Consider the following 26845-nt stretch of genomic DNA (forward strand, 5'->3'; position numbering starts at 1 on the left):
AAGGATGACGAGTCTGATTCAGTTGACACTGAGATGCCAGCACCAAGAGAAGGAACAAGTAGAGCTAGAGGTTCAAAAAGAAAGCGTAAGGAATTTGATCAAGAGCCTTATGTTCTAAGGAATGCAATTCTGGCTGAAAAATAGAATGGCTTTTATGTCTTATCTCTAGTGATGATGATAAGATTAGCTATCTTGAGAATATGATTAGAGTTAAGATATATGAAGGATTGTAGTCTGTTTCAGTATGACTGTTTTAATATGACTTGATTTAAGTTTGTACTGATTATTATTATATGTTACTCGTATGATCACTTTTTTTTATTATTTAGATTTTTTAATATTCTAAGTTACAAGGAATAATATTCAAGTGTAGACTTTTTAATTAGAGTTATAGTTTATTAATGTGACAATTCATAAACAAAAGTGAACTTGTACAAGGAAAAATATAAGAAACTGAAACGATTAAACATATTGCATCCATGGTGTGATTTATTACACTTTATAGTTTTAATGATTTAGCCACGTTTTTGACGAAACCTAAATACACAAGAGCAAATGTATGTCAAAAGTAAATATTTGGTCGCCAGCGATACAGAAACGAACAGCACAGCGACAACCGCTGCGATCAATCGCGCGACATAAAAACGAACAACATAACGACAACCGCTGCGATCAATCGCGCGACCTTCAAACGAACAACTGTCAGCGACATCATGTCGCAGTCGCTGGTCGCTGACTCTGGTCGCTGACGCTGGCGACCACGAAACGAACAGGGCCAAATACAAAACTATTTCCGGGAGACCTTAAACACATAGGTAACTTTTGGGCCTATTGGCTTCATTTTGGACTTCTTTTAGAGATGGTTTAATATAAACTTATTCAACCTAGTACTACTACTAATGGTCGAATTTCAGATTGGTTCAACTTTGTAACTGTCTAATTGCTATTAGGCTGAACCAATGGGCCTTTCCCCTAAACACTATAGCCCTATGGGCTTAAAATATGAAAGCCCTTGTTAAAATCTATTTACACGCAACGACGTCGTTCACAACTAATCCCGTACACAAAACGCATCAGAGCAGAGGGGGAGTCTCTATTACCAGCATGATTATTGGGAGTCCTTGGTCTTGGGTCCTTAATACACATATATTTGTATGTATATATTATATATGCGTATATATTTGCGGGCTAAGGACTTTACGGAAACCCAAACCGAAAGTTCCTTAATTAAGAAACTTTCGGTTTGGGTTTCCGTAAAGTCCTTAGCCTGCAAATATATACGCATATATAATATATACATATAAATATATGTGTATTAAGGACCCAAGACTAAGGACCCCCAATAATCATGCTCTAATCTCGTCCAGTCACAGACACTGCTCTTGGTCAAGTTCATCGTACATCGGTAAAAAAAAAAATCTCTCCTTTTTCATTACTTTTTTTTTTCTCAAATAATTTTGAGAAGCCAAGGAAACGTAATGGGTTCGTACTCAATAGCAAGTACTATATCTCGAATTGCGACTCTAACCCGTTTCGTTAAACCTTATTCCATCGATTTTTCTTACATCAATTGCCCTTGCAACAGAGCTCACAGGCCAAAGGTTTAGGCTTTTTTAGGAAAGTACTTTTCTTGAATGCGACTGTGTGTGTTGTTTGTTAAGTTATCTGAGTCTGTTTGATTGTTTTGTTTTGTAGAGATTTGATCAGCTTCGTGTGTTCTCTATGGCGTCGGAAGCGAAGGAATCAGCAGCAAACAACCCTGGCTTGTCAACGGTTCGGGATGAGGCTACCAAAGGGTATATCATGCAGCAGACTGTAAGATTCTCTCTGCTTTGATTTTGTGATTTTGTTAATCATTATCCTTAGTTTCTGTAGTGGAGTCCAAAAAGTTTGTATCTGTTGGGGGCTCTCAGGTAGTTAGGTGTCTGTATACATGTTTGATCTCTTCTTTATACATGTGGCGGCCTCTGAATGCTATAGTGATTAGATTAACGCTTGTTGTCATTTAGGTGTTGTAAGCTTCCGTCTTAATGTTCTTTCAACAATTGATATGTTTCAACTTCGCCATCTTTGTGTGTAACTTTCAGATGTTTCGGGTGAAGGACCCTAAGGCTAGTCTTGACTTTTACTCACGTGTCCTGGGAATGTCGTAAGTTTTTTGTTCTCACCTCTTGAATGATCTCCTCTCTTAAGTTACCAATGCATATGCGTTCTTTCCTTATGATTACCTTAAGTCCCCAAGGAAACAAAGGGCTATTGTTCTTACTCTAAAAGTTCTATATTTTACTTTTCTGCCAGATTGCTCAAGAGGCTAGATTTCTCTGAGATGAAGTTCAGCTTGTACTTCCTGGGCTACGAGGTAAAAATTTGTTCTGTGTTCACCAAGCTAGAGTGGATCTTACTTACAGAAACAAAGTATAGAACTTTGCAATTTGCATCATGAATCGAGTTTCAGCACATAAAAAAAAATTAGAGCACTTAAATCAGGCAACCTATTGATGGATTGACATGCTTAATCAAAAGTTGTAAAAGTGAAGCTAAGTTAATAAGGTTTACAGTTATTTTGGTTTCTTGTTCTGCATCACTTAGACGAATATAGATATTTCTCCTGGGTGCTTAAATCCTTAGTAGAGATCAATAAGCTGAGTTTGACTAATTTACTATGGAACAGGATACTTCGACAGCTCCAACAGATCCTACTGAGAGAACTGTTTGGACCTTTGGTCGACCTGCAACAATTGAGCTGACTCAGTAAGAAACAACTGTTATTACCTCACTTTCTCTCTTTTCTTGCATTCGATGTTCCATTACATATGAATACCCTTCTCTCAGCAACTGGGGCACAGAGAGTGATCCTGAGTTTAAAGGCTATCATAATGGAAACTCCGAGCCTCGTGGATTTGGTAAAGTCTCTCTACCCTGTTATTCTCTACATTAACAAGTAATAAGCCTTGCACATAAACGTTTTCGCTGTTGTTGCTACAGGGCATATTGGGGTTACAGTTGATGATGTGCACAAGGCATGCGAGAGATTTGAACAACTGGGAGTAGAGTTCGTCAAGAAACCGAATGATGGTACTTACCTATATTACCAGCTGAATCTATTAAAAGGTTTCTCTGTTTGGGAAAGCTGGTTCTTATCGTGTTGTCCGATGGCAGGAAAGATGAAGAATATAGCCTTCATCAAGGATCCTGATGGCTACTGGATCGAGATCTTTGATCTCAAGACTATCGGGACAACAGCCGGAAACGCAGCTTGAAGTAGTTCCACTTGTGCTGTTTGTGTTCTTGTGTTCATTCCACCTGAGTTTGAAATTCAAATAAAGATGTTTCCTGTCTCAACGAATAAGAGAAAATGACATTATTCTCAATGTGGTCTGTTTCTTGGTCTTTACAATGAGTTGAGTTAAATAAGTTGTTATCAATGAGAATCAGTTTGATTTCATGTCATGAATAATCTGTGAATGTTCTACTTGTTTCTTGATATATTTTGATTGTTATTTGGTACAAGAATGAACTAACCATTATACATTATCTCGGTTCATGAAGCAACAAGCAAACACAAAAGAGTCTGGAGGATTCATTGTATACATTGTCTGTGATACCAAAAGTAAAAACGAAAAATGGTTCAGATCTTTGGAAACAACTCTCTGAAGGTGGCTTACGCAGTCTCATTTTTTCACCTACAAACAAAACCAAAGAATAGCAACTTAAGTAAGAGTTCAATTTTATTCTTTGGGACAGATAGATTTAGTATTAAAAAAATGGTATATACTTACCTGAACATCAATCTTAACGTCACGTAGAAGCTGTGCAGCAACTTTACCATACCTTCTCATCTCCCATTCGCTCATCTTCCCGTCTCGTAATCTCATCAACAAACTATCTTCTCTAAGTTTAGGACGGTGTGTAGCAACGTCTTCTTCTTCCAACAGATTTGGTGAATCAACAAGGCATTCTAAGGTTGAAACTTCCTTCTCACACTTTGTTTCATCAGCCGCGTCAACAACAACAGCAGGTTCATCTTGGACAGCGTTTCCAGAGCTCTCCGCAGAAGCTTTCTGTGACATGAGGTAGAGATGAATGCTCGGGTCTTGGTACTCACCATCCATCTGCAGATTTTCATTCCAGGATAAGCCTTCACGAAACTTAAGTCAGAGACTATATAATCAATGTTGCTCTTTATTTATTACCTTGGATCTTGGAATGGTTTTGACTTCGAAGTTGTCTTTCCACATCTGAAGCATTTTGTCATGAACGATCGTCGAACGTATCTCATACCCCAACTAGAAACCAACAACAACCGAATCATCTTTGTAGTTTTCAAATGATAATATTAAGCCAATCTTTACATATTATTATAATTCATACCATAACCGTTGTCTTTGGCCCTGACAGGGCGAGTATGGTGTGCAACAGAGGCTCCAGAAGCTGCTCAGAGTATACCTTTAAAACAAGTCTGTGTTAACCACACATGGCACAACTATGGTAAAAATCATTTCGAAGATTCTGACTGAGTAACTTACAACATCGGTACCGATGACATAGTCAAAAGGCGGCTCAACGGCCCTTACATGATCTTCGTTGCCCCAGTCAAGTTCTGCAACTCGGAGCGATCCAAATGATGCTACAAGGAATGACAACATAAACTAACTAAACCATCCAATATTTTCTCGTCGCTGGATAAAGTAAGATTCTCCATCACGAGTTGGCTTCTCCTTATCTGTAGATGCCAACTTAGAGAAGAAGACATTATTGAAACAAACCTGAACCAGGATTCATCTGCAAGATTGTTGATGTGTTCCATTCTACGTTCCTCTTAAGCAGTGGCAATACTTCTTTTTGGTCAGTTGAAACAACATCACAGCCCAGCATCGCCATAGCTGACACATGAACACAAAATCCACATAAAGACGTCATATTCTCCATTGTAACAGAGATGTAGTCATACATAAGAAAGGAGAACCCTCAACAGGATATCAACTACATACCAAATCCTGCCACGCCACAACCAGCTCCTAGCTCTATAGCACGTTTCCCTTTCAGTTTAGACGGACTAAACCTTCCTTTCCTGCAATTTTTTCCCTGAAATATTTTAAGCGACAGGAAGTTTTATAAAACTTATAGCTAGCCAAGAAGTTGAGCAGGGATTTTTAAGGCCAATTGAACAAAGAACGAGTTAACCGGTTTGCTCCAAACCTTATAGTTAAGTGACTAAGTGAGCCATAGTTCTAGAAATCTACACTATACACTCCAAGGACTTAAGGGATAAGGATCATACAAGATATTTGGCAAACACCATGGACGCATCCCACACGGTTGTTCCTAGATGCTTCGAGTTTGGATCCTTCCACGTAATCATGACATAAGCGTTAGAAGCATAAAACAAGAACTTTAAATGTAAAAGAAGTCAAAGGAAATATAATAAGAGTTATCATGATACCTGAGCAAAATTTAATTTGTGCCCCAAAACCTCAAGGGTTACTGTACATGTGCTTGGAGAATTCACCCTAATGATACATCCAGTATTGTCAACAACTCAATTTAAAAACTAAAACTTTAAGTGAAATATATCTGAAAAAACATAAACTGAATCCTCAACTGAATCTAGAGAAGAATCTATCTAGTAATGATTCTACCTGAAACACAACAAGATCTCTCAACTTGTGTAATAAAAAACTTAACAGAAGGTCCGAACTTGAAAACAACCACCAAATAAGCTGAAGTATATACATATATATATATAGCTAACATGATCGTTCCCGAACCAAATTTGTTGTTCCGCGGCCAAAACTGACATATATCATGATAACTCCATATAATGGAGATTGGTTATGAAAGTGGACTACCTGGCGGGATCCATTTGCTTTTTCCTCCCGACGAACACACAAACCACGGCTAGTTATCAATGCTCTACACCAGACCAGAGAGACAGAGATAGTTTTCGTAAAAGGCGTTTCAGTTTCAGTTGAGAGAAAAAGGAAAACGAAAACCACTTCTTGAACTTGTGTTAAGGTTTTAAAGTTTATTGGGCTTGTCTGATTTTTTAAAATGTTATTGGGTCTGTTTCTACTATTTGACCCAATACTCAAGCTTATTGGGCTGCTTAATCAGCCGAAATAGCCTAATCATTCAAACTTGCTAAATAGATAATGAGTTATTCATCCAGGAGTGTAGACTGATGCGTGGTTGATGAATGTACAGGTTATTTGCACATTTGATTTCCGTTCTACCATGTCACAATGGGCCTATATCATGGCAATGAATCAGAACCTCACATTAATTTTTGTTTCCTAAAAATGTTTTTTTTTTCAAAAGCACTTCAAAGGTTAAAAACTGAAACACACGATGTGCGTATATGGCTCGAAGATCAGACTTCAGTTGTTCAATCGTCTTCACCTTTGGCATCATTGCTCGGATGGTTGTGTTTCTGAGCTTGGTACATATCAGCAATCTGAAACATATGTAGAGAGATGAATGAAAATCACAAAATAAAGACCTTTATAACCAGTTTCATCTGTCTATAACAAACAACATTGACTGTGGTTGGGATGAGACTTCACACCTGCTCAGATGATGTTGCCTCCTCTGGCTTCTTGTCTTCCCGTACACGTAGCAAACGGGGAAAACGTAGAGAAATTCCCTTTTAATCGAAACAAAAATCGAAACATTCAATCAAACAGGTAAACAACTTAACAATCAACTCAAAATTAAGTCAGACAATGTTATAACCTTATCAGGGTCCACAATGCCGGTAGCTGCACGATGTACAGGGCTAATTGTCAAGTCAGCTGCCTTTACTTCCCAGACCTTAAACCAAAGCCATATAGAAAGTCGTTAAACAAAACGCAGTTTCGCAGATATTTGTCCAAGTAAAACACAATCCTTACCTCAGTGGGTTCGAACCAAACGTCTGGATTGAGGCTGTCTCCAACTCGGTAGTATTGCTGGATATTTGAATCATTACAATCAGCAACAACTCAAGCATGATATTGCAGGCGAAAAAAGGGCTACAGAGAAGAAAGAAATAATCCTACTTTTGGAGTAGCAATCACTCTAGAGCGAAGACTGGTAGACCGCTCTTCAAGTACAGCTTCAGAAAATCCAGTACCTATTAGTAGCCCAAACCGTATAAGAAACTTGAGAAACTAAACATAGCATACAAAAAAAATGCAAAGGTGCATAGGTGCATAAGACTGACCTATTTTACAAATGCTTTGAAACTCTTCCTTATCAGCATCGTAGCAAGCTAGTAAAAATGCACCAAAGACACCTACAAGGAAAGCAAGTAGCTTTGTTAACAACCTGAAGGGTAAATGGTATCACCCAATATAGTTTTAAGAGTTTTAACCTGTGCGTTTGCCACGTCCATGGAAAGCAGCAATTGGTACAAGATCCACAGAGTCCCCAATACTGCATATGTAACCCTAGGGGTCAGTAAAGGACTCAGATTTCAATTTTTAAACAAAGTTTTTTAAGAAATTTTACCTGTCCATGTAGTCTTTCTTCAGTTTTAGCCAATTATTTGATCGCTTTGCAGGCTCATAGGTAGCATCTGAATTCAATGTTTTAATGATCAACCCTTCACAGCTGCAACAGAACATATATAGATGAAAAACTGGAACAACAAAGATGTAACAAGCTAAAGGCCGATCTAATATGAAAGACAAAAGGGTGGAGAATTCACAACAGGCATGGGCCAAATAGTCAATACATTCACAGAACACGGTGTTGCTGCACATGTTAGAGATACAGAAAAGTGAAAGATATATACCCAATATCTACGGACGCATCAAGAAACTTTTGTATTTCATCAATATCGCTGGATGTAAGAGTTGTCGCAAACTGGAAATATCCAGGATCTTCCTCAAATGATTCGTATAGCTTCTGCAAGAAGCAAGGTGAACACAAAAGATTATATACTTGCACAGCATCTACTTCATGAAAAAACAAAAATGATTTACTGGCTCACCTCTCGGCGAATATTAAGATTCTCCTGGATAAGTTGCTGGCCATTAAGATATAACATGTCAAAAGCAAAGATGCATACGCCAACTTTGATATCATTGACATTCACATTTTTACGGGCTCGAGTGCTCAATATCTGAGAAAGGAAAACAGAACTATAAAAAAAAACAGCCAGCAAACCAAATAGTTGAAGTATCTAGCTTATAGTGAAGACTGTAACCATAAAACATAACTGAAGATTGTAACCATACTTGAATATCAGAACCTTGCTATTATTCGCTTAAAAGAGTTACCTGAAATGGAAGAATTTTCTTTTTCTCCCTGTCGAAAGCAACAACCTCACAATCCAGAATAAAAGATTTCACAGAAGGCTTCTTTAATCTGCACAAAGAAGATTCACTAACTTTAGAAAATTGGCTTTTTCTAGTGTTTTCAACAAGTTACGCCAAAAGTCTACCTTGACAACGCAAGAGAAACATCAGGGTACTTCCCAGTGTTTCTTTCGGCATTTCGACTATATATCTCGAATGTACCATCCTCCATACAATGTACCTGCAGCAATTGACTGATGATAAGCCAAACCTTTAACAGCAGATTTAAATAACTCCGCTCTAGGAATAGCATTTATCGGATATATCACCTGTGCACGTTCTCCATCATACTTGTACTCGCATGTGAAGACGGTGTCTTGGAATTTATTCAGTATCTCACCTACACCTTTTGTTGGTTTTGCAAGCATTGGTCCGATTGGAACACCGAGTGTAAAGTTACAAGTTTTAGGGAGATTCCACACACCACCAGATAAAAGAGCGGGGACAATAATGTCATAGACAGGAAGCACAGTGAATACTTGTTTAACAATCTTCGCAGCCTACAAAAAAAGAAGGACAAATGATGAAACATTAAACACATTATATTATATCTATTAAAAAAAAAGATGCAAAGAAGAATGCAGCACAGAGAGCCTAAAGCCACAAAAAAAACATCTTTATAATAGCTTACAACGTCTTATTGTTTCTCTCAGAACTCAGAAAGAATGGATTCTGATATAAAATGAGAAATACAGAAACTAATAGAGAAAGCTAACCTCTTCTAAAGGAGACTTAGTACTAGGGGGTGGCTTAGAGTGCTCTTCATTATATACAGCTGCTTGTCCCAAGGCAGCTAAGACGGTCTGGTTTGAGAACCCTAACCGCAATTTTGCCTGAACGGTGAATTTAGTACGGCTTAACAAGGAAACAAAAAGAAATGAACAGAACAAATAGTGACGTTTGATCTGCATACCTGAAGTAAACGAGTCAAGTAAAGAGGTTCACAGTCTGTTGCTGCCACAAGGAGTGCCTTCATTCGATCCTTCTTCTTTTCTGTACTATCTTTTCCACTTTCCTGCGAATAGTCAACATGCCATAAGTCAAGTAAAATAAGGTTTGACAGAATCTCACTCAAAGCATTCAAAAGCCAAGAAAAAAAGGCTTATTTAAGTACCTTAGCAATTTGTCGAAACGTGTTGAAAACCTTGACAACAGTCAATGACTCTGGCTTGAACATCATAGTCTGAGACGAACGGCTTCCTTTAGCTACAAGCCCCAAGTCTCCAAGCTCCTACAAACACCTCCCGGTTCAATCTCAGAACTCCAAAAAGCAAAGACATTCCACCAGGTCCAGACAAGCTCATTGGATTATAAAAAGCAACGTACCGTGTTTAGCTTCTTAACCTGAGACTCCGTTCTACCAAAAGCTTCAGAGATGGCCTTGATAATAGACCCTTCACCAATCCCCAACTCAACCCCTTCATGCGCAGGAGCGATCTCGTTCGCCGCAAGGTAAACAGTAGCCACCAAATCATCAGGAGTAGTGGCAATAACGGTTCTCAGCATATTACATAAAATATCAGTAATCACAATCCTCCCACTTTCCGCTGAGATCAAATCAAACGCCAACGCGATAAAAAGAAACGGAACTCTCTCCCCTTTCTCCCAACACGACACTCTCTCCGGATCGAACTCGCCGGGCTTCTTCTTCAGCGACGCGATTTTGCTCTTCATTTCCTCGATCTTATCCGTCTGGGTCAAAGACCTAGACTTTTTCGCACACTTCTTCGAATCCTCCGCAATTGAAGGTGAATCCGATCCGGGTTTCGCGGAATCGGAAGCTTCGGTCTTGACCAAATCGGAGTCTTGGGTTTTTTCGATTTTCCTCTTGTTCGGCGAGCGAGGCGGGTTGGAGGCTTGGGGGGTCTTCTTCTTGGCGGCGGATGCGCGAGCGTTGGACATGAGAGCGTCGAATGCGGAGGGGCGTGAAGAAGACATGGCTCTGTGGGGAGCTGGGCGGGTAAAGGAGAGCGAGACGGAGGAGAAGTTGGGGTTTAGGGTTTTAGTGAAGAGGGAAGATATGCATCGGAAGTGATTCGATGATCGAATCGTTAACATCAAAAAAAAAACAGAGTGAGGAAGAAAGAGATTTGGGGATTAGGGTTTTAGAGAGAACCTCGAAGAAAGGGAAAAATGGCGGCAAAGTTCCCTCGCTTCTCTGTTTTCTTTATAAGAGGAGACCTTTTATGTTTTTACTAATTTGGGATTTTTTTTACTAACTTTTTCTAGTTTGATTTTTAATTATTTTTGGACTATTAATTGATAATATAACTTTTATATTAGCCGTTTAAAATTAATAAATTCTGATGTTATCATCTGTAAATCAATGTTTGATGTTAACAGCAATTGTTAAAATATTTAACAGTAATTCATAAATTTATATTTCAATACTAGTGTATTGTTCTAAATTTCTCAAATTTTTTAAAAAAAATTCGTTTGAACTATCTTGGAATATACATTCTATCTTTACATCACGAAAAAATAATAAAAGTTGAGCGTTTGTGTGTTATTTTCATTACAGTCAACAAACAAAACCAAAGAAAGGGGGAAAGGAAAAAGAAGACTGAAGCTAGATTAAGGAGACTAAATTAACTCTCATGGAACTTGTTGTTGGAGGACCAAGACGGATGCTCTAGAAGGAAAATCTTCAGATGCTAACAAATCTCCAATGATACCAAGTTCCTCGAACTCAGTCCAGTCCCCGAGTCCTTTGGTTGCCTCCGTACCATTCCCGCTACTTCTCCCGACTATGAACATGTCATAGTCATACGCCACCGAGTGTAGAATCTTTGAAGTTTCTCCCCCTTCCGCCACCATTCTAACAATGTACGTTATCGAGTTATCTCCAGGCCTCTCTTCAACCAGGCACGTGTCCACCATTTGATTCTGGCTCCACTCGCCGCCTCTCTCTTCGGCTATAGACATAGGGATCAGAGTTAGCACCGTTAGACTCACTTTTGGGTTACCTCTCATGTGGTCTGCTAATGCTAATGCCTCTTTGTCATCGTTCCCTCCCGCGGAAACCAAGCATACCTGCATGTGTTTGTGTGACAATATTATTACAAAATGAAATTAACGTCACGTTATTATTTATGGTAGGATGTTTGCATGCAAAGTTACGTACCCTGCATGGAGATTCTACGGGTTTGGGTTGCCATATTGGTTTCCGGTGAACAAGAATTCCGACAGTGCAAGGTGCTCGTTTCAGGACACTGCGGTTAAGATTTCTCAGGGTTTGATCGTCGGAGATAATGCCATAACCACTGGGGCCCCAATTGCGGTGAAAAGAGAGTAGTATAAGATTTGAATTTTTATCAAGAGCAAACCAGCAAATGTGTTCATGCATCTCTTTAGCGGAAGTTAAAGAGGTGAACATGTGTATAGAAGTGTAGTCCAGGTGAATATCTTGAAACATTTGGAAAGAGCTTATGACATTTTCCGAGTAAGATTGGCTTCCAGGCTTTGGTTTCTGAAGCTGGTGGGAGATAAACGTGGGAGTAGCTTTACCCACAAGCTCTATTAGGTGAAGAACACAACACATTAGTGGGGATTCTTTAGATGGGGCAGTAGCTCTTAGAAGATTGATCATGGATGTTATGTTGTCAGGCTTGCTAATGCACACCACCATTTGTAGTTCCGGCTTTTGTTTGAGACTTCTTTCTCCATATGACGCAAATCTTTTTTCCCGGTCATACAAGAAATGTATAGCCATTGGTGTTAACAAAGAGTTTATGAGAATGTATATGCCCATGAGCGTGAAAACCTCCAAGCCAACTCTCTGTTTAGAGACGGATAAAACAATGAAATGAAGATGATACATAATATAAGAGGATGGTTATATAGTTATATAATCATAGCAAGAATGTTCTTACTTCTTTATCGAATGCGTAGAGTATGTAAGCTAACTCAAAACTACTCTTGGTGCCCATAATGATACCTAGGATAGCTGAGTCTCTCAAAGGCATTCTTGAAGCTATGGCTGTTAAAAAAGAAGTCGTGAACTTTGTCATATATATGATGAAAAGGAATGAAAGACACTCGTAGGTATGTCCATGGAGATGCCTTCCACTTCCAAGCTCCTTTATTATAAATGACCAATCTAGTTTTATCATGGTAAGTGATCCAAAGAGAGGTAAGAAGATGCCCTCGTTGAAACTGTCGAATCTTCTTATAAACTCTGATCCTAAAGGCGGCCCTTCTGGGATAGCCAAACCAAGAACAAAGGCCCCAAGCGGTCCGAAGAACAAGAAGTAGTCCCAGAAAATATAAGCCAAGTAACCTAGCAGGAGACCAATGTAGATATAGATATTCTTCACAGGTGCTCCCTCTGGTGTATGTCTGACCACCCAAAGCATGACTTGTCGTACAAGGTACAAGGAAACAAAGAAGACCATTAAAGCTAATCCCATCCGCATACCAGAATAATAGTCACGGCTAATCTGAGACGATATGGTCATGGTAAAAGCAAGCACATCGGTTACCATAGCCGAAGACTGAGCTATTTGTCCGAACTCAGTGTGAACTACCTTGAGGTCTGTAAGGAGCATGTTGATGCAAGTGAAGGGAGCCATGCTCGTGGTTAATATAATTACAGAATATTCCATATTCGTCATCGTTAGGTCACTAGATTTCTCTCTATAGGTATAGACTAGTTTTCCGATATACCATGGGATTATCATTGCCGCGACTCCAATTACAGTACTCCTAGTTCTGAAATTTTTAACCATGCCAATATTCGTAGTCACACCTCTTAGGAACCAGTTTAGGACAAAGGCAAACGTACCAATGGTCTCAGCAACCCTTGGCATATAAATGTCACAGACAAAGATACGTTGAAACCATGCCATTTTACTCGACTGAAACGTCTCGCTTAAGAGTGCACCAACCTTCAAAGAACAAGAGAAAAATGTTGTTATATTATCCGAACGTAGCCGGATCATATCTAAATATTATAGAAAACCTTAATTACGTACAAGCATCATGGAGGTGAACCTTGGAATAGGAACACCTAACTTCTTGAACAAGATATCAAAGAAACGCCATGATAGGAATGTGGAGAGAATTGCAATCTCTATTTTGGGAAGAGGATACTCCCAGAATGACATTGCTGTAGGCCCAGAAGCCAACTTCTCCCAGGCGCCGTGTGAGTTCAACATTATATGTGGAGATACTTCGCAAAACATATTAGTCCCCATGTCTGTTCTTTTCACCTGGCCGTTCCACATCTCTCTATGCCAAGTTGCCTCTTGCGCATCCATTTTGGAGCAAATTTTATCAATGAAAATTCTTTGTTTTCACCAGTCAAAGGGAGAACTAAGAAGACCGGTCAAATGGTTTCTTCCAAATCCCATAAATATCTCTATAATAAGCAGAGATTAGGGCTAAATATAGTGTCCAGGTGTTCTCTTGTTTATTTTGGCGCTTCTAAGTTGTATTGCTTTAAAATAACATGATCTCGTCAACTAGGACAGCCTAAATAAACAGTCTTAGCCATTTCTAATCAGTAAGATAACAAAATGAGATGGTTATTCATCTTTGACCTCAAAATTATTTTTAACTATGCGTGTCAAACATACCATCTTATTGTAAGATAATCTATTTTTGAATTGGGATAGCAAGGCAGCTGTAGCTGGAGAGGAATGCTGGCTCTCTGCCGACAGCTCACGTGTTACTTAAGTCCTAGACAGGTAAATATGACGATACGTACATATAGTTGGCGCCTTGGCGGTTCTTGGTTTGAATTGAACCGGCGACACATTTCCTAAATAAGCAATAAAAGTAGTCTAATTTTGATAAACCAAGAAGCGAAGGATCAGAATTTTTGGAAAAAATAGAATCATTGAGCTCAATAATTTCACACATTTCATACATCATAAACTAAACATTGATGACAACAGACAATATCAAAGAGCTGGGCACTGGACATGTTATTCAAGTACTTGACTTATTGTACAATTATGGTTAATTAAGTTTTCTTAAGCTTAAAAATTGGCTTTATCAATTAGAGTAGTTAATTTATTGTATAATCTTTGGATCTACTTTAAGTTACATCCCAATAGATTGTCACACAGTCCATGATTAAGTAAAAAATGGTTTTATGAAACTTTTTCCTTGTCTCTACTTCTAATGTCGACATTTTGATTAAAGTTCTTCTTTGGTCCCTTCCACGACTATTTCCAACGAATGTGTTTTCAAACTTTTCTTACTTTCATTATCATTGGCATCATACGTCTGAGGAAGTGTACTAGAGTAGTTGATATACTGCATAATATTTGGTTAAATATTCTTTTAACGTAACCATTTGTTTGATCAATTAGAGTAGTTGGTTTATTATATAACTTTGGTAAATGTTCTTTAGCTTTCTCACTGGTTTTTTTTTTGAATGAATGTCAAATTTATTCAATCAAATACATCAAGTGCTTCTATGCTAAAATTGTTTGAAGAATAAAGAATCAGAAATCACGCAAAACAGAACTGGCTTCATCTTTCATTTCCATTGGTCTGGTTTTATTTTGCCTAAACCATGTATATATATGTATATATGATAACAATGTATACACAAGAGTTTGGTGATTTTTTTCTGTTATACAACAGCATCTTTAATACATATATCTCACATGCATCGCTTGGATCTCCTTTTCTGGCTTTTGGTATGATGAATGTATTCTTGTTTTTTTACAACTAATACTGATGCTCTAGAAGGAAACTCATGTGATGCTAACAAATCTCCAATGGGTCCCAGTTCCTCGAACTCTGTCCACTCACTGAGTCCGCTAGTAGCTTCAGTACCTAGTCCGCTGCTTCTCCCGACTATGAACAAATCATAATCATTTCCCATTGCTCTCAAGATCTTGGAGGTCTCAGATCCATCTGAAATCGCTTTGTCGATATATGTCACAGATTCATCCTTTTCCTTGACGAAGTTACTCACGGTCTCCTCTAGGCTAACCATTTGGAAGGCTTCCTCCATCCCCTCGTTCTTCATTTCAGAAAATGTTGGAGTGAATCTTATGATAGTCAAGCTTATACGTGTATCCGTCAGTCTCAGTCGGTTCGTTATCGCCAAAGCCTCTTTATCGTCCTTTCCACCGTTAAATATCAGGCATATCTGCATATAGTTGAGAGCTTGGTAAGGTTATTACACTATTATTTAGCCTTTTGTTTAACGTTAAACACAACTGGAAAAAAAAAACTTCTTGTTTTTTTTTTAAATAGACTATAAAGTTAAATTAATAAATTGAAACGTGTTATTTGGGTTATTATCAGTACCTTGGAGTGGTAGGCAGTCATATGATATTCCACGATGGGTTTGCGATAGATGAAGATTCCAACAGAGCAAGGGGCTCGTCTCAGGACATTAATGTTTATTATTCTCAGCTTATCATCGTTAGAGATAACCGTTGATCGATCAACAGACCAGGTTCGGTGGAAAGGAAGCAGAATCAGAGTCATGCTTTTCGATAGGGCTAGCCAACAAATGTCCTCATGCATGTGTTTGGTCATGGAGACGGAAGTGAATATATCCAATGATGTATATTGATAGATTTTTTGTTGGAAGCGACGGAAGGAGGTTATGACATTGTCTGAACAAGAGATACTTCCGAGCTCCGGTTTTTGCAACTGGTGGGAAATGAACGTAGGAGTGGCTTGACCCACAAGTGCGATGAGGTGGAGTACGTTGCACGCCATTGGAGAATCTTTCGAGGGGTTAAAAGCTTCCAAAAGGCTTATCATTGAAGTTATGTTATCAGGTTTGTAGATGCACACAAGAGATTGGAGTTCTGCGCCGTCTTTCAAGATTGCCAAATTCCTTTTTCGGTAGCTTTTGAATCTCTTGGAGGGGTCATGGACTAGCTCCAAGGCCATTGGTATGAAGATGGAGTTTAAGAGGATGATTGCAGCAACGATTGTGAAAACCTCCGGCCTTACTTTCTGTTTAACAAGTTCAATGATTTGTTGTCAACAAAAATAAGTAACCATATAATCTTATTAGTGATATATATATAGACATAGATTGTACCTTTGTTTCAACTGCATACGCGAAGTAGGCGAGCTCGAAGACCCCCTTGTTATTTAAAACAAGGGCTAGAGCAAAGGAGTCTCTTAAAGGCATTTTAAAAGAATATGCGGCAATGGTGGAAGCGGTGAACTTTGTGGCATTCACAAAAAGAATAAAGGAAACAACCTCATAAAGCTGACCCTCCATGCGTATGAGATTTCCACACTCTTTCAATAACCACGGGACATCCACTTGCATCATAGTCAATGATCCAAACAGTGGAAATAAAGCACCAAGATTAAAGCTCTCAAACTTTTGAACAAAAGCAGAACCTAGAGGATATCCGTTGGGAACAGACAAGCCAAAAACAAACGATCCCGCGGGTCCATACGAATGAATCGCGACAAAATATTTGAAGGATAAGCAAGCAAGCGCCAAAATTAAGTAGATGTAGAAATCCTTGACCGGCCTCCCTTCTGGAGTCTGCTTGATCACCCAGTACATAGCTGGCCTCATGACAAATACCATAAAGGCGAAAAATAAGCAGCTAAATACGGTTTGCAGCAATCCGTCATATTTTTCATAATGCATGGCATTCAAAAACGTTATGATAAAAGCCAACATGTCGGTCACCATGGACCCGGCAAGTGCTATCCTTCCAAACTCCGAGTGTTTTATCTTAAGGTCTTTTAAGAGTGTGTCGATGCTTGTGAAGGCAGATATGCTTTGCATGAATATGATCAACCTGTATTCTGTAATTAACACGCTTATATTGCCTCTTTTTCTCCATCTGAACAAGAAGTTGCCACAGATCAAGGGTGCAAACATTGTGGTGAAACCAATCACACCAGCTTTTTTACCCATCCTCAATCCTGTTCCAGCTTCCATTGTCACACCCTTTAGGAACCAATATAAAAGGAACCCGAAGGCCCCCAGTGTCTCGGCGACCTTTGGTCGGCCATCATCAGGAAAAAATATGTTGTGAAGCCATGACTTGTTGTTTACGTAACAAGTTTGGCCTAAGATTACCCCCGCCTTCAACAACAAGAAATGCATCGTGAGTTGTTGAAATTAATGAAAAACGTGAGGAAGGGATATTAAGATAAATAAATAAAAAAACTCACGATCATCATATAAGTGAATCTAGGTACTCGAAGACCGATCTTGCTGCATGTGAAATCAAAGAGCCGCCAAATTACAAAAGTCGAAAATATTATGATCTCGAGATTTGGAAGTGGATATTCCCAGAAGCTCATCCCTTGTGCCTTGTTACCCAATATCTCCCATACCCCTTGCGAGTTTATCAGGAAAGGATGTGTCTCGCAGAAGCTAGACGCGTTTCTCTTGTAGCCTCGCCATTGGGCGTCCCAGTAATCCATTTGTGACTTTTGTTGACTCATTTTTAGAGAAGTAAAAAAAAAAAGAGAGTTGGGTATCGAAGAGAAGCTTCGGGATCAAGATGTAATGGAATGGCTTAGGCTTTGTAGCTCAATGGATGTGGGGGAGAAGAAGACTACAAGAAGGGGTTGTTATAAAATTTTGACTTCGAAAATAACTGAAATTTGAATAACCAGCAAGCAACAGATGCGCATCTCAAGTACACAGCTAATAATTAGCCGTTTTTTACTTTGTTTTTCTTGTCTGTTTTTTCTATATACGTTATCTCCAACTCATGTTTCTTGTCAATATTAAAAATATTTTAACATGCTGTTAAATGTTTTTTGCATCTTTATTAATACAATTTAATTTTCGCTTCTTGAAAGAATAATAAAATTGGCTAGACGGATTGTTCAGTTGTAAGAAATAGCTTTAGTTGATACATATTGTTGATTTGTCATTTTAAAACCTTAAATTCTAAACACCTCATGTACAGATTAACTTTATCCTCATTTTAGTCTAAATAATTTTACTTTTTCATTCATCAGTAAACAATATGTTTTTACATAGATAAACTTAAAAATATTACATATATTAAAATGCATTGTTAATCAGAATTGTCGATAAAAATAAAATTCAATATTTCAACAAATTGATTACAATGTAAAATAATTTAAAAGAATGATAATGAAAATATAAAGGGTGTGGTGAATGCACACAAGAATAAAAACCACATCAGAAAATCAAAAAGAGAGACGCACAAATACACATAATCAATAAAGGGCACACAGAAAACTTGACACACGTATAAGCACACAAATAGAACCAATCAAGTTGTTAAGTAATTTAAACTAAAGACGAGTTTGGCATAAAACTCTCTGGAATCGATCCAACGAGTTCGCCGTAACGTTGATCATTACCGGCGTACACACAGCCTTCAACGTACGTCTCCTCGACCTAAAAATCCACGTCTTGTAGCTCACTCTAGCCGTTATATACACTTCCATTTCGATAACCCCTTTCGTCGTTTCACCCCTCAAGTCCTTGGCATTGAACTTAGATAATGCCACGTTGTGTGACACAAGCTGCGTCTCAATCCTCGTCTCGTTCTTAGGACGCTGCTTGAAGGCAGAGATCTCCTTGTGAGCCACGGACTGGTTATGGTGAGCCGTGGAGATTCGCATGGAGTGATATCTCACGGAGACGTGTTTCTCAGGGTTGTATGATTTGATCACATAATTGAATTTGGCGCTAATGTGATCGTCCTTGGCTATGGCAAAATCTTGGACCGACGCGGCTTCTACCGTGTAGACTAATCGCTTTGGCCTGAGGGTGAGGTATGTGATCAATATTGCGAGACCCACAAGGAGTCCTAAGAGGACAAGGGCGACAATGATGCATAGGATAGGGTTCAAACGCCTACCCGGCAGCTGTTGCTGTTGCGTTCGTGGAGGCGGTGGTTTTGGAGGAACCATTGGGAGAGAGGGTTGTGTTAAAAGGTATGTAACTTCTGGTTAATTGTTATGAAAAGATAGAGAGCAATGATTAGTCTGATTGTTTTGCTACGTTATATAAGGTGACTAACACGGATAGTTAGATTCTTTGCTTTTGTGCAAGGATTAGTCCCAAAACTGTTAAATGTTATTCTTTAATTATTTGGCATTGCTTGTGAATTAATCAAGAAATCTTCTAAGCTGGAAGATTCATACTTTCTGCTTATTTGTTCTAATTCTTTGCTTCTTCTTGTAGTCTGAGGCCTTAAGCCTAATCATTAACCGGAAGAATGAAATAGAGACTAGAACGTACGTAGAAACCAAAAGATCTACACTTAGCACCACATTTTTAGAACACTACATAAAAAAAGAGCAAAAATCATAAGCCACTTGGTTTGATTTTTTAAAACTATTTCTTAATATGTGAAAGTAAACACATATCTTACAGAACAGAAGACACAAAACTAGAAGAAAACGACATTATTACAAAACACACATAGAGAACATACATCTCTACAAACCCTACTGAGTTAAACCTTATCCTAACCTAACCGTCAAGTTGGAGAAAAGGAAATAACAAGAGACATACTAATTAAACTAACGCTTCTTGGCACCATAAGCAACAAAGTTACTAACAGCTTTGGAGCCTTCAGCCACGGCATGTCGGCTAAGTTCACCAGGCAAAACCAGCCTCACCGCTGCTTCGATCTCCCTCGAAGACAACGTCCTCCGCTTTGAATAATCGTTTAACTTCGCCGCTTCCACCGCTAGTCTCTCGAACATATCTCCCATGAACATGTTAATCACCGTTATAGCCTTGGACGATATCCCTAAATCCGGATGCACCTGCTTCATCACCTTATACACATATCTCTTGTACTCATCTCCCGCTACCTCCGATCTATTCTTCTTCCTCTTCTTTGAGGTCGTCTTCTTATTCCCCTGCTTCTCCTCGTCCTTATGGGTCTCCTTCGCAGGGACTTCACTTGCTGGAGCGGGGGTTTCAGGCGGCTGAGGGGACCGGTCATCTCCAAACTCCACCGGAATCTCAACCTTATGGGTCTCCTTCACGGTGCCTTCACTTGCGGGAGCGACGGTTTCAGGTGGCGGTGGGGACCGGTCATATCCAACATCGACCGGAATCTCAACCCTAGTAACGTTTTCTTCTTCGAGGGGAAGGGAGAACGGCAGATCCTGTGTCTCAAGCTCTTGGGTGTCTAGCTCTTGTGTCTCTAGATATTGTGTGTCGGTGTTGGTGGTAACATTTGGAACTCCGTCCGTGACAGTTACTTTGATTGTTTCCTCTACTACTTTCTTCTTCTTCGTCACAGAAACCACTTTCTTTGATTTTCTCGGCGCCATATTGTCTTCGTTAGTAAAACCGTAATAATGTTCTGTGGTTAAATAAAAGAAGGCTTGTCGGCTAGGTAGCTTGTCGGGTTTTGTGTAACGGTAATTCTTGGATTGACATGTGGTGAAACGTGTCATTCAAGATTGTAATGTTGGTGCTCAACTGCCAACTACGTGGTGGTTGTACAAAAAAGATAATTTTAAAATTACAGGTTTAGGTGAATTACCCTTACAATTTTTTTTTTAATATTTTATATGTTTTGTATCAAATTTGAGGTTTTTTTTTATCAGCAAAAATATCAATAAGAGGATTTATTTTCCTTTGGTTAGAGTTAGAGAAACAGCACTGCCGCTGAATTTAGTCATCAGTCACCTACTTGTATATGATATAGACACGAGTGTGATGTCGAAAAAAAAAGACACGAGTGTGTAATCTAGCTATTTTCCCCCACAAGTAGTAAAAATATCAATTTTATCTGATTAAATCAATTAATAAAAATTATAATGCAAAATGCAAACATGTCCATTTTGTATGTCGATATATATACAAACATACAAAAATGTGTAGAAAACATCATTAGCAATATATTTTTTTTAAGATAGTACTCGAAATGTAGTTCTAACTATTATTATATAACTTTAACTTTATGATAAAATTCTAATGTTAAGAAGAAAATTAAATTAACTAGAAGATAACATGTGTTTAGCAGTATCTCGAGGGTATTTTATTTGAGAACTCTTTCTCTTTTATACTTTACATTTTATTTTATTTTTTATTAATTTTGAGATACTTATTGGAAAGTGCTCTTAAGAAAAAATAAAACTTCACCCACTATTACTCTTATCTCTTAAGTTATTTTATTGCTAAATCTTACAAACAAAAATCCATATCATATTTTGAGACATGATAATCAAATTGTAAGAGACATACACAAGATCGATATATATTAACAAAACCTCTGTACATAAACAGAGTTACAATCCCATCAAAAGAAATAAATAAAACACGAAACGAGTTAAATATTATCAAAACTATACTAAAAGCCAGATATAAAGCCCTCTGAGGGGGTCCACGTCGGACTGGAAATTCGTCCAGTAATAATGCAGCAAATGGCCATGTCATCGGTGAGTTAAGTTGGTTTGGGCTGTTGATGTTTTCGGCCTGTTTTATTTGCATGTTCTGAGCCCACTCTCTGCTGGCCCGGTGTCTTAAGCGTTGTTGTCGTAACCCTAATACGTTCTCACATCTTCCATCTCTCTTTTTTTTTCTTTTTTTTTGTTAAAAAATCTTTCATCTCTCTTTCCAACTTCCATATCTTCCATCTCTCTTTTCTCCAAATCCGTAATCTTCCATCTCTCTTTTCGACTTCCATCTCTCTCTTTTCCAAATCTGTTTTACTGACTAATAACGCCAGTAACTCCTCTAATCAAACCTTGGCTAAGCTCATTCAATGGATCCTTTCGCCTTCCTCTCCATTTTCCTATTTATAAATCTGTTTTCTTATCTTATGTTTTCCATCAAGATTGATAACTTTCTCTCTAACATTCATCGCGATGGAACACACCAGCAAATCTCTGATCTCCACCGACCGCAAGACCAGCGAGAAGACCGTCCACTCCTCCGCGTCTGTGAAACCAAACGGGAAGTCCATTGCTACCTCCGCGACTGTGATGAAACCTAACGAGAAGGCTGCTGTTTCGTCCGCCAATCCGATGAACCCAGAGGCTGCTAACGCTCTCTCCCCCCCCCCGTGCCGACCAAGTGATGTTGTTCAGAGATGTTTCACCCGGCCCACGCGAAGCTGACCTGAGGTTTCGTTTGATTCACTTCTGGGAGGCTTGCAATCCAAACACGAAAACCCTGATTGGACAAGAAATGCTCCTTATCGACGAAGAGGTTTGTCTGTCTTTTTAGCTTCTTCCTCTTGCTTTAGTATGATATTAATCGATGATTTGTATTTGTTCACAGGGAACCGTGATTCAGGGTTTTGTCCCAGCCGGACGTGTTGGGATATTTGATCTGGTAGCTGGTTCTGTGTATAACTTGAGCAACTTTTTCGGATCCAGGAGCAAAGAGCAATATCGGGTTGCTGATCATGTCGCCACCGTATCATTTTCTTGGAATTCTTCTTTGTCGGTGCTTGAGAACCCTCCGGTTTTGATTCCAGACGATAGGTTCAGGTTCCACAGCTATGAAGAGTTTAGGGCCAACTGTGACTCTAGGGGTGATCTTTATGGTAAGACATGTTTGATTATTCAGATTATATGACACGTTTGGTATATTATGAGAGTTGATGTTTGATGTCTGCGTATTTAAATTGTTTTGTTGCTGCATTATCCATTAACAATCACACAGATAGCTTCATTAGCCATTAACAATCACACAGATATCCTCGTGAGGTACCTACAACAAAACGTCCCAAGAGTGGCTAATGCGTTTTCTACTTATCTTCTTATGCAGTGATTGTTTTGTTGCTGCATTCCAAGTCGTTTTTTTTATGTTTCTCTTTTGGCTTTGTGTTCTTTTCCTTTCAGACTTCTGGTTTTTGACTTTTATGTTTAAGTTTTTTAATACAATTTCGTTATATGGTTGCTTCTTATCCTTCTGAGCAATTTACATATTGTATTATGATCTTTTATGTATTGTATTTACCTATGCTGCAATTTGGTGTGATGAGGACAGAGTGCTACGAGTCTTTTAAATTTGTGAATATTCACAGACATAAAGGGGGACAGTTATATCTTCTCAGGTTCGTTTCTTGGAGCAGAAGGTAGTAGTAGTAAAGATAAAACTCCACTTTTGATATTTTTTGTTTACGATACTTCCAAAATTTAGGAAAATTTTGATTTGATTGTTCCAATTGTCTCAAATGATGCAGTGTGCAGATGCTTGAAGAGGAGGTGAGAATCAGAAGAAACTAAACGCTCACGTATTGTAAATACGCACACACGTTTAGCCATAACTAACACCCACCATTAATCATCACCATGGAGAACCATCACACGAGCAGTGATCCAAAAAAGACAGGATTGACTTTGCGCTCCATCTATATGCACCACTCTATTTGCATTGTTTTTTTTTCTTTGTTGATGTTTTTGGATTTAAGTTTCCTTTAGTCATATAGAATGACTCCCTGTTTTGAAACAAAGTGGAAGAAAAAATGATTTTAATCATTCATTTTTTTTTCTGCTTGAATTACCTACGTTAATGATTTGAAACTGTGATTTACTATTACGCAATCAAAGCAAACATTTTAATACCTCTTGCCTAATACCCTGTTGGAAACGATTCTCTCATAAACCTACCTCTTTCTTGCCTAAACCAACAGCCGCTCTCTCCCACCTTCTCACGACTATTCTCCAGAAGCTCTGTAAGCTAAATCGAATCAATATTAACTCAACATATTAGTAAGCAGGTATCTGTATTGACATATCTGTTCTGCAACGAGTTGGTTGCAACAGTCACTGTCCAAGACTAGAATGGATAGCACACCCTCCGACCAAGCCACATCGCTTGCACGTAAACAAGTCATCTCCTGCTTCTTTCTCTGCAGTGTTTAGTCGGAAATAAGCCATGGCTAAATCTTAAAACTGATTTGAATTATTCAGCGTAGAAGCTTTTATACTTTTCGTTGCTTCTAAGCTAGGCTCTCCCCTTAAGGTTCATAATTGTTTGAGGCCATTTGTTGCGTTTATTATCTTTGCTCCAAAACGTTATTCAACACCTTTATTTATCAAAGATTGGATTTACAATTACATAAAGATAAATTTTAGACTAAATATAAAAAAATTCTGAGAAAGACTTGCAAAAACAGACTCCAAACCAAAGTTCTAAATGTATAATTTATATTTTAGTGTTATATATTGTGTAACTCTATGATATTATTGTTTATATTTATTATTCGGTATTATTAATATATAGTGATTTTAATTTTTTTTTGTCACTGGATAGTGATGTTTTAATACATTTAACTTTATATTAGTTTTTTACTTACTGATATATTTCAAGTTAGGTACAATAAAATAACTATCTGAAATAATTATGTAGAAAACATCCTTAAAATATATTATTATTTGATTTATGTATTTTGCATATAACACATTTTACATTTATTTATATTATACTTTTGACATATATCCTTTTAGTATTTTACAGAATTTATAAGTAAAAACTTTGTTCTGTTTAAATAATGTAGCTCTATTATTTTAGTAAATTTTTATGCATAGTAGCATATATCATATTATTTAAGAAAATTTTATTTATAATTTAAATTTGATTTTTCTTTAGTATTCTAAATGAATTACCAAAATTTCAAGGTTTTCTAATAACATGTTTTAAAATAGTATATGAACAAAAGTTTATTATATACTATTATATTTTGTATATATATAGTTATAGATATAAGAGTTTAGCCTATGTTAATAAATTTATTTTTGTATAGAATATTATATAGTTTACAAATTATAACCCATTTTAATGATGAGTGCTAATTTATTTAAATTAACCATTTTAAAAAAAAAATTTACTTATTTAATACAATTTGTAGACCAAAAAGCAATACATGTGACAAGCCAAATTACATATTAGAAGACGCCGAAAATATATTAATTATAAGGTTCATATTACAAAATACAACTCGAATATATCGTATTGGACATTCTTGTGTAATTCCAATGGCAATTACAATTTTACAGGAAGTTATGTATTTCAGATAAAAACGTGGTAAGCAATGTAATAATATCTATCTATATAGTCAATGATATAAAATTTGTATTAAGAAGTTAGCTAACTATACTATTAGAAGTTTTGTAGGTAAGACAACTGTAATTTCGTATTAATTTCTTAATCTTTGTATGAATGATATTGTTTTGGTTACACACGCAGACTTAATAATTTTTGCAAAAAAAGTATGTACATATATTATCAATTCAAACAACATTAGAATAAATTATTTTTATTTTTATGAAATATTTAATAATTAACGGAATATTAATTTAAATATATTATAACTTTGTAATACCGGTGAATGTATGCTCTTGCTTAAAATCGCATGTTTTACAGTGATATCTCACATGCAACACATTCCTCAAAGAATCCACCAACTTCAGGAAACGATTTCAGTGCGTCATATCACGGTTATACTCCTTTTTTTTGCTAATTTAAGATAAACAGCTAATTGATTTTCACCATGCGAATAATTCAGACGGCCACACGCAAAAAAAAGAAACGATGTCGTCCACGTGGGTCACGTATGAAATCGAAAGGTATGTACATACTCTCAAAAATATTTCTAAGATCAATAACAAAATTTTCTCTACATAATACTAAAACTATGCAAATTTACAGTTCATCTGATTAATGATCGACCAACATTCAAACAAAAATATTATGACTGTAAGTTTATTCTCTCAGTCAAAGAGATCCCATCACATCCACACGACCTCTTCTTCAGTTGTTCACCATCTTATCTATGATTTCTACATTTCATCTTTTCATTTTTTTGTTGAATAAGAGTTTACATGAGATTATTCGCAGACTTATGCTAAAAGACATGATTTATATCTATCGTCTAAATTTTTAATCTCAAATTTATTAAGACTCAACATTTTCCGCGCGTAGCGCGGACGAAGCCTCTAGTAGGTATAGAAAGGATCGATGAATCTACACAATCAAGTTTGTGGAGAAGAAGAAACACAGCAAAGATTCACGCGCTATTACTCCTCCGTTTTTTACGGACAGGGTTTGGGTTATGGACAAAGAGAGTCTCTACCTCGTGGCTCCCAACGTCGGTGGCTTCGAACAACCGAAGATCTTTAGACAATCTTCTCTTCTTTGTCGGAGGAACCTCGCGCGGTCGCTTTCTTGGCGCCGGAGGACAAGTATCCAGCTCCGGAATCTTATGATCACTTGAAGTTGGTGTACACAAAGATCCTAACACCTCTTCGTGCTTCAATTCTTCTTCTTCTTCTTCTTCTTGTTTTCTTGGTTTATGTTCTACTTTCTCTTCTTCTAGGGGCTCGAGAACCTTGGACATGGTCACATGAAATGTGATAATTTCGTGTGATTTGTCTTGCAAAAGGAAATAATATAAAGTGAAATGGAATATACAAAGTGATTGGCAGATAGAGGGAGAGAGAGAGAGAGAGAGAGAGAAGAAAACTAAAGAGTTCGTATTTTGCTAAATGTCCATGTACTAATAATATTGATTGAATATTCGGATATATTCAATGCTTTTTGTGCAGCTTAATTGTCATTTTCAAAATTTTGATAAAAATACTGAAAGCTA

General features: G+C 37.6%; 9 protein-coding genes across 14 annotated transcripts; 2 read left to right on the forward strand and 7 right to left on the reverse strand.

Moving 5' to 3' along the window:
- The first annotated feature begins 1343 nt into the window (after window positions 1-1343).
- Window positions 1344-3531, forward strand: LOC106346359 (lactoylglutathione lyase). 3 transcript variants are annotated; one of them, XR_007340156.1, is made up of 9 exons: window positions 1392-1601; window positions 1696-1815; window positions 2088-2149; window positions 2299-2359; window positions 2672-2751; window positions 2833-2903; window positions 2986-3075; window positions 3160-3433; window positions 3464-3531. XR_007340156.1 is itself a non-coding variant. In XM_013785659.3 (8 exons), exons 2-8 carry the CDS (start codon window positions 1723-1725, stop codon window positions 3258-3260), a joined length of 558 nt encoding a protein of 185 aa, XP_013641113.2. In that variant the 5' UTR covers window positions 1344-1405; window positions 1696-1722; the 3' UTR covers window positions 3261-3445. The 3 variants fall into 3 exon arrangements, 2 of the variants coding, with proteins under 2 accessions (XP_013641113.2, XP_013641112.2); XM_013785659.3 differs by lacking the exon at window positions 3464-3531 and having other exon boundaries at window positions 1344-1405; window positions 3160-3445; XM_013785658.3 differs by lacking the exon at window positions 3464-3531 and having other exon boundaries at window positions 1354-1601; window positions 3160-3445.
- Window positions 3514-6009, reverse strand: LOC106346357 (protein N-lysine methyltransferase METTL21D-like). Of its 2 annotated transcripts, none has more exons than XM_013785656.3 (10): window positions 5850-6009; window positions 5444-5510; window positions 5282-5347; window positions 4992-5085; window positions 4767-4883; window positions 4527-4627; window positions 4372-4446; window positions 4194-4286; window positions 3780-4112; window positions 3514-3683 (listed from the first exon to the last, which is right to left on the reverse strand). In XM_013785656.3, the coding sequence occupies exons 1-10, from the start codon at window positions 5861-5863 to the stop codon at window positions 3672-3674; spliced, it is 972 nt and encodes a 323-aa protein (XP_013641110.2). In that variant the 5' UTR covers window positions 5864-6009; the 3' UTR covers window positions 3514-3671. The 2 variants fall into 2 exon arrangements, with proteins under 2 accessions (XP_013641110.2, XP_013641111.2); XM_013785657.3 differs by having other exon boundaries at window positions 4992-5071; window positions 5850-5995.
- Window positions 6010-6226: 217 nt separating this feature from the next.
- On the reverse strand, window positions 6227-10500 carry LOC106346356 (DNA ligase 1). Its single transcript, XM_013785655.3, has 17 exons — window positions 9666-10500; window positions 9454-9570; window positions 9253-9354; window positions 9056-9172; window positions 8609-8839; window positions 8426-8520; window positions 8262-8349; window positions 7973-8104; window positions 7775-7887; window positions 7489-7590; window positions 7352-7413; window positions 7202-7273; window positions 7038-7111; window positions 6891-6947; window positions 6733-6810; window positions 6566-6643; window positions 6227-6454 (listed from the first exon to the last, which is right to left on the reverse strand). Exons 1-17 carry the CDS (start codon window positions 10395-10397, stop codon window positions 6386-6388), a joined length of 2319 nt encoding a protein of 772 aa, XP_013641109.2. The 5' UTR covers window positions 10398-10500; the 3' UTR covers window positions 6227-6385.
- A 106-nt stretch (window positions 10501-10606) lies between these two features.
- Window positions 10607-14822, reverse strand: LOC106351197 (cation/H(+) antiporter 6B-like). The gene is made up of 3 exons (XM_048782052.1): window positions 12212-14822; window positions 11464-12117; window positions 10607-11372 (listed from the first exon to the last, which is right to left on the reverse strand). Exons 1-3 carry the CDS (start codon window positions 13277-13279, stop codon window positions 10935-10937), a joined length of 2160 nt encoding a protein of 719 aa, XP_048638009.1. The 5' UTR covers window positions 13280-14822; the 3' UTR covers window positions 10607-10934.
- Window positions 14823-14952: 130 nt separating this feature from the next.
- LOC125575818 (cation/H(+) antiporter 6A-like) lies at window positions 14953-17999 on the reverse strand. Its single transcript, XM_048734930.1, has 4 exons — window positions 17463-17999; window positions 16360-17373; window positions 15609-16271; window positions 14953-15447 (listed from the first exon to the last, which is right to left on the reverse strand). The coding sequence occupies exons 1-4, from the start codon at window positions 17736-17738 to the stop codon at window positions 14953-14955; spliced, it is 2448 nt and encodes an 815-aa protein (XP_048590887.1). The 5' UTR covers window positions 17739-17999.
- A 333-nt stretch (window positions 18000-18332) lies between these two features.
- On the reverse strand, window positions 18333-19279 carry LOC106346355 (uncharacterized protein At1g08160-like). The gene has a single exon (XM_013785654.3). It carries the CDS (start codon window positions 19188-19190, stop codon window positions 18567-18569), a length of 624 nt encoding a protein of 207 aa, XP_013641108.2. The 5' UTR covers window positions 19191-19279; the 3' UTR covers window positions 18333-18566.
- A 326-nt stretch (window positions 19280-19605) lies between these two features.
- Window positions 19606-20787, reverse strand: LOC106346354 (histone H2B.2-like). The gene has a single exon (XM_013785653.3). The coding sequence runs from the start codon at window positions 20694-20696 to the stop codon at window positions 19806-19808; it is 891 nt and encodes a 296-aa protein (XP_013641107.2). The 5' UTR covers window positions 20697-20787; the 3' UTR covers window positions 19606-19805.
- Window positions 20788-21365: 578 nt separating this feature from the next.
- Window positions 21366-26730, reverse strand: LOC106351196 (cyclin-dependent protein kinase inhibitor SMR2-like). The gene is made up of 2 exons (XM_013791012.3): window positions 26198-26730; window positions 21366-21585 (listed from the first exon to the last, which is right to left on the reverse strand). The coding sequence occupies exon 1, from the start codon at window positions 26591-26593 to the stop codon at window positions 26264-26266; it is 330 nt and encodes a 109-aa protein (XP_013646466.2). The 5' UTR covers window positions 26594-26730; the 3' UTR covers window positions 21366-21585; window positions 26198-26263.
- On the forward strand, window positions 22170-23754 carry LOC125610150. 3 transcript variants are annotated; one of them, XM_048782053.1, is made up of 4 exons: window positions 22170-22455; window positions 22528-22795; window positions 23242-23329; window positions 23438-23754. In XM_048782053.1, the coding sequence occupies exons 1-4, from the start codon at window positions 22324-22326 to the stop codon at window positions 23478-23480; spliced, it is 531 nt and encodes a 176-aa protein (XP_048638010.1). In that variant the 5' UTR covers window positions 22170-22323; the 3' UTR covers window positions 23481-23754. The 3 variants fall into 3 exon arrangements, with proteins under 3 accessions (XP_048638010.1, XP_048638012.1, XP_048638011.1); XM_048782055.1 differs by having other exon boundaries at window positions 23279-23329; XM_048782054.1 differs by having other exon boundaries at window positions 23279-23754.
- Window positions 26731-26845: the final 115 nt, after the last annotated feature.

Source organism: Brassica napus, chromosome A6 (genome assembly GCF_020379485.1).
Source record: "Brassica napus cultivar Da-Ae chromosome A6, Da-Ae, whole genome shotgun sequence".
In the NCBI taxonomy this organism is placed as follows: domain Eukaryota; kingdom Viridiplantae; phylum Streptophyta; class Magnoliopsida; order Brassicales; family Brassicaceae; genus Brassica; species Brassica napus.

Excerpts from the sequence above, each read along its gene's own strand:
- LOC106346356 (XM_013785655.3), bottom strand. The coding sequence starts at position 10,397 with ATGTTAACGATTCGATCATCGAATCACTTCCGATGCATATCTTCCCTC. Across the intron at positions 7,274-7,351 it reads TGGACGTGGCAAACGCACAG|GTGTCTTTGGTGCATTTTTA; the intron begins GTTAAAACTCTT and ends CTTTCCTTGTAG. Across the intron at positions 6,644-6,732 it reads GCATTGTGGACCCTGATAAG|GGAATTTCTCTACGTTTTCC; the intron begins GTTATAACATTG and ends TTCGATTAAAAG.
- LOC106351196 (XM_013791012.3), bottom strand. The coding sequence starts at position 26,593 with ATGTCCAAGGTTCTCGAGCCCCTAGAAGAAGAGAAAGTAGAACATAAA.
- LOC106346354 (XM_013785653.3), bottom strand. The coding sequence starts at position 20,696 with ATGACACGTTTCACCACATGTCAATCCAAGAATTACCGTTACACAAAA.
- LOC106346359 (XM_013785658.3), top strand. The coding sequence starts at position 1,479 with ATGGGTTCGTACTCAATAGCAAGTACTATATCTCGAATTGCGACTCTA. Across the intron at positions 1,602-1,695 it reads ACAGAGCTCACAGGCCAAAG|AGATTTGATCAGCTTCGTGT; the intron begins GTTTAGGCTTTT and ends TTTGTTTTGTAG. Across the intron at positions 2,360-2,671 it reads TGTACTTCCTGGGCTACGAG|GATACTTCGACAGCTCCAAC; the intron begins GTAAAAATTTGT and ends ACTATGGAACAG.
- LOC106346355 (XM_013785654.3), bottom strand. The coding sequence starts at position 19,190 with ATGGTTCCTCCAAAACCACCGCCTCCACGAACGCAACAGCAACAGCTG.
- LOC125575818 (XM_048734930.1), bottom strand. The coding sequence starts at position 17,738 with ATGAGTCAACAAAAGTCACAAATGGATTACTGGGACGCCCAATGGCGA. Across the intron at positions 16,272-16,359 it reads CGTATGCAGTTGAAACAAAG|AAAGTAAGGCCGGAGGTTTT; the intron begins GTACAATCTATG and ends CTTGTTAAACAG. Across the intron at positions 15,448-15,608 it reads TGACTGCCTACCACTCCAAG|ATATGCCTGATATTTAACGG; the intron begins GTACTGATAATA and ends AACTATATGCAG.
- LOC125610150 (XM_048782053.1), top strand. The coding sequence starts at position 22,324 with ATGTTGTTCAGAGATGTTTCACCCGGCCCACGCGAAGCTGACCTGAGG. Across the intron at positions 22,456-22,527 it reads TGCTCCTTATCGACGAAGAG|GGAACCGTGATTCAGGGTTT; the intron begins GTTTGTCTGTCT and ends ATTTGTTCACAG. Across the intron at positions 22,796-23,241 it reads CTCTAGGGGTGATCTTTATG|AGTGCTACGAGTCTTTTAAA; the intron begins GTAAGACATGTT and ends TGATGAGGACAG.
- LOC106346357 (XM_013785656.3), bottom strand. Across the intron at positions 4,884-4,991 it reads TTGTGGCGTGGCAGGATTTG|CTATGGCGATGCTGGGCTGT; the intron begins GTATGTAGTTGA and ends TTCATGTGTCAG. Across the intron at positions 4,447-4,526 it reads ATGTCATCGGTACCGATGTT|GTATACTCTGAGCAGCTTCT; the intron begins GTAAGTTACTCA and ends CTTGTTTTAAAG.
- LOC106351197 (XM_048782052.1), bottom strand. The coding sequence starts at position 13,279 with ATGATCCGGCTACGTTCGGATAATATAACAACATTTTTCTCTTGTTCT. Across the intron at positions 12,118-12,211 it reads TCTACGCATTCGATAAAGAA|AGAGTTGGCTTGGAGGTTTT; the intron begins GTAAGAACATTC and ends GTCTCTAAACAG. Across the intron at positions 11,373-11,463 it reads CCGTAGAATCTCCATGCAGG|GTATGCTTGGTTTCCGCGGG; the intron begins GTACGTAACTTT and ends AAACACATGCAG.